At 46.4% G+C, this 2,804-nt stretch overlaps 1 protein-coding gene across 1 annotated transcript; it reads right to left on the bottom strand.

Annotated features, from left to right (window-relative positions):
- Window positions 1-211: 211 nt before the first annotated feature.
- On the bottom strand, window positions 212-1,377 carry LOC143554637 (uncharacterized). Its single transcript, XM_077044353.1, has 2 exons — window positions 931-1,377; window positions 212-835 (listed from the first exon to the last, which is right to left on the bottom strand). Exons 1-2 carry the CDS (start codon window positions 1,375-1,377, stop codon window positions 212-214), a joined length of 1,071 nt encoding a protein of 356 aa, XP_076900468.1.
- Between the last annotated feature and the right edge of the window lie 1,427 nt (window positions 1,378-2,804).

The following is a 2,804-nucleotide window of genomic DNA, read 5'->3' on the forward strand; positions in this document are numbered from 1 at the left end:
CAATTTCTTTTCGTCCTAAGATGATGTCATGTTTCGACGTTGCTGGCAGAACCAAGAATTCGACCTCCTCGGTCCTTGAATGAACTCCATCGCTCAAGGTGACTGGGAAAGAAATCAACCCCTGCGGATGCATTATTTCCCCTCCAAATCCTGACACAGGAGCATGGATGGGTTTCCGTCTTTCCTTGTCCTCTTCATCAAGTTGTTCAAATCACTGTTCGTATATGATATCCGATGTACTACCAGTGTAAAAGAAAACATACTGAGAGCGGTAATGACCGAAGAGGGCAGTGATGATCAAGGGGTTTTTGTTTCTGGGACCTCCCTTGACTCGTGGAAAGATTACTAGTTCGTTCTTCCACTCTTCCTCGTCGTATTCCCGCCTCTTTCCTCTGACCTTTCGTCCGCCTTGAATCATGTGAACGTTTAAGTCCTTGACTTGTTTCTTGGATGGGCCCTGGTTGTCCCGCATGGGAGTTTTACCAGTCCCAGATTTCCCATCTTTCACCAGGTGTCCAGGTTTCCCAGATTTCACTGCCGCCTCAATTTCGCTCCCTAAAGCATTACATTCGTTCGTGTTATGACCGATGTCATTATGAAACGAACAATGTTTTTTGGTGTCGAGGAATGATCTTCTCGTGAGTGGTTGTGGTTTCCAGAAATTCACATTCTCAGTACTGAGAATTTCTGCAGGAGTCTTTGAAAGAGGAGTCCACCTGTTAGGACCTCGATTCGAGGGTCCTGCTTTGTTCTTGTTGCCAATGAGAGATCTTACATCGAATGGCTTTGATACTTCCGTATTCGGCTGAAGTCTTGACCAGATTGGCTCTTTTGCCTATTTATTGGGTCGTGGAGTTTGAAACTCAACTTTGAACTTCTGTTTTGAATTGTTGCTTCCAATATTTTTTCAGTGTTGGCAAACAACTTTGCCGCAGTCGTAAGATCGTCCCATTCTTTTGGCATTCCATCCCTACCAGTGAGTGTGCGGTTCAACTTGTCACATTTGACATTCTTGCGGAAGGCACCGCGAACCATGTCCTTTCTGATCCCACCAATATTCAGACTTTCATCATTGAACCTAGTAATAAAATCCTCTATGGATTCGTTATCATGGCTGAGAACATCCAGAATTTTTGACCGGTCACGTGTGTGTTTTTTCTGTTGGCTGAATTGTTGTGAGAATTTCTTCACCAGATCGTCCCAACTAGAAATTTGACCGTCAGGTAACTTTTCGAACCCTTCCCTCGCTGCCCCTGTTAGTGTCAATGCGAACATGTGACACCAATAATGGAGCGTCCATCCGCTAACACCATCTACCGCCACGAAGTTTTGGAGATGATCACTTGGATCAGTCATGCCATTGTATCTACCCACCATTGTAGGTATCTTAGAATTGACAGGAAAAAGGTGCTGTCTCAATGCTAGCAGTAATCTTCGATTTCTTGGCGAAGGCTGCCGGACGGTATGGCTTGGTGAAATATTCCTCAGCATCACTGTGATATTCGGTGTGGCGGACTACGTCCCGCGGACGACTGCTTTTTGCCCTTGAACTCATTCTGCTATCACCCGTGTAGAAACTGTAGTCTCCCGGGTGATACTTAGAATCATAGATGTCATACTCATCAAAGTAAGATAGCATCCGCATGTCCATGCGAGGACGAGGGCGCACTCGTCATGGTTCAACAAATTATTGCTCAGTCTGTTGACTGTGGCGGATCTGACTTCCTCTCACCGTTGAAGGAGGAGAAAGAGATCTCCATGGAGATTCTTCGTAAGGCATAGCACGGGCGAGAAGATGTGCATTCTGCACTCTACGCTCAAATTCCGCTTTCAGGTTCTCTTGCTGGACATGAAGCCATTCTTCCGGGGACAGTAGTCCGCTGGTTCTGGAATTATGACAGTGAGACCTCGCCATATCAGAATCACCGGAATCATCTTCCGGGTCCAATACTGATAGAGTTCGGCATGTCTCCCTTATGATTCGTCCAAGGTCACCTAGATTAGAACCTTCTAGAGCCATAACATGTCCTAAATCGGTAGGACTTGGCCCAGTTGGTGCAGTGACACGCTCAAGGGTACTACCACCTGGTGTTGTTTCAGTAGTTCGTGAACCCGGAGCTGTCACTCGTGCAAAAACACTCGAAGCAAAACATTCAGGTGCTTCAGTGTTAGTCACACGTAAAGTAAGTATAGGAGTTCCCGTCGGCCCCTCAGGAAGTTTACTCATACTTTAAACGAACCGAAAAACCAACGAAATTTTGTGTTGTTCTAACACCAAAACGGATGGCGCCAATGAAGAAACACGGATCCAATCCCCGGGTATGGGTCCTGGATTCAATGGGTCCACAGGATAAAATAGGATAACTACTAACACAGTATGAGCACAACTTCCCGAAGTCCGACGACCGGAACCTGCAAAACAGACACCGTGAGTCTCGTAACAGGAAGGACAAGAGGGGGGGGGGTCTTCCTGTAACCACCCTCCGGCGTGAGAATCAGTATCGTTCATAAACAAGAAAGTACTGAAGTATACAGACTACGTGTAGTCAGAGTATAAGTGAGTCATAGTGAATGTGAATGAATACCTCATACAGGTTGACAAGATATTTATAGCCGAAGGGCGTAGGAAGGTGATTGGGCCTGCTGTCCTCTTCTAGAAGATCTTGATAACTTCCTGGACATGTGTCCCTTTGTGATAGGTTGAGCTATACGTCCCATGTGCATGGGTATAACAACCTGGTCACGCGTCGCCTTATGATAGGATGGGCCATACCCTGGCCATGTGCACGGTTATAACAACCTGG

The sequence above is a fragment of the Bidens hawaiensis genome, unplaced genomic scaffold (assembly GCF_021521415.1).
Source record: "Bidens hawaiensis isolate Kalapana, Puna unplaced genomic scaffold, B.hawaiensis_p1.1 tig00017771_1, whole genome shotgun sequence".
Taxonomy (NCBI): Eukaryota; Viridiplantae; Streptophyta; class Magnoliopsida; order Asterales; family Asteraceae; genus Bidens; species Bidens hawaiensis.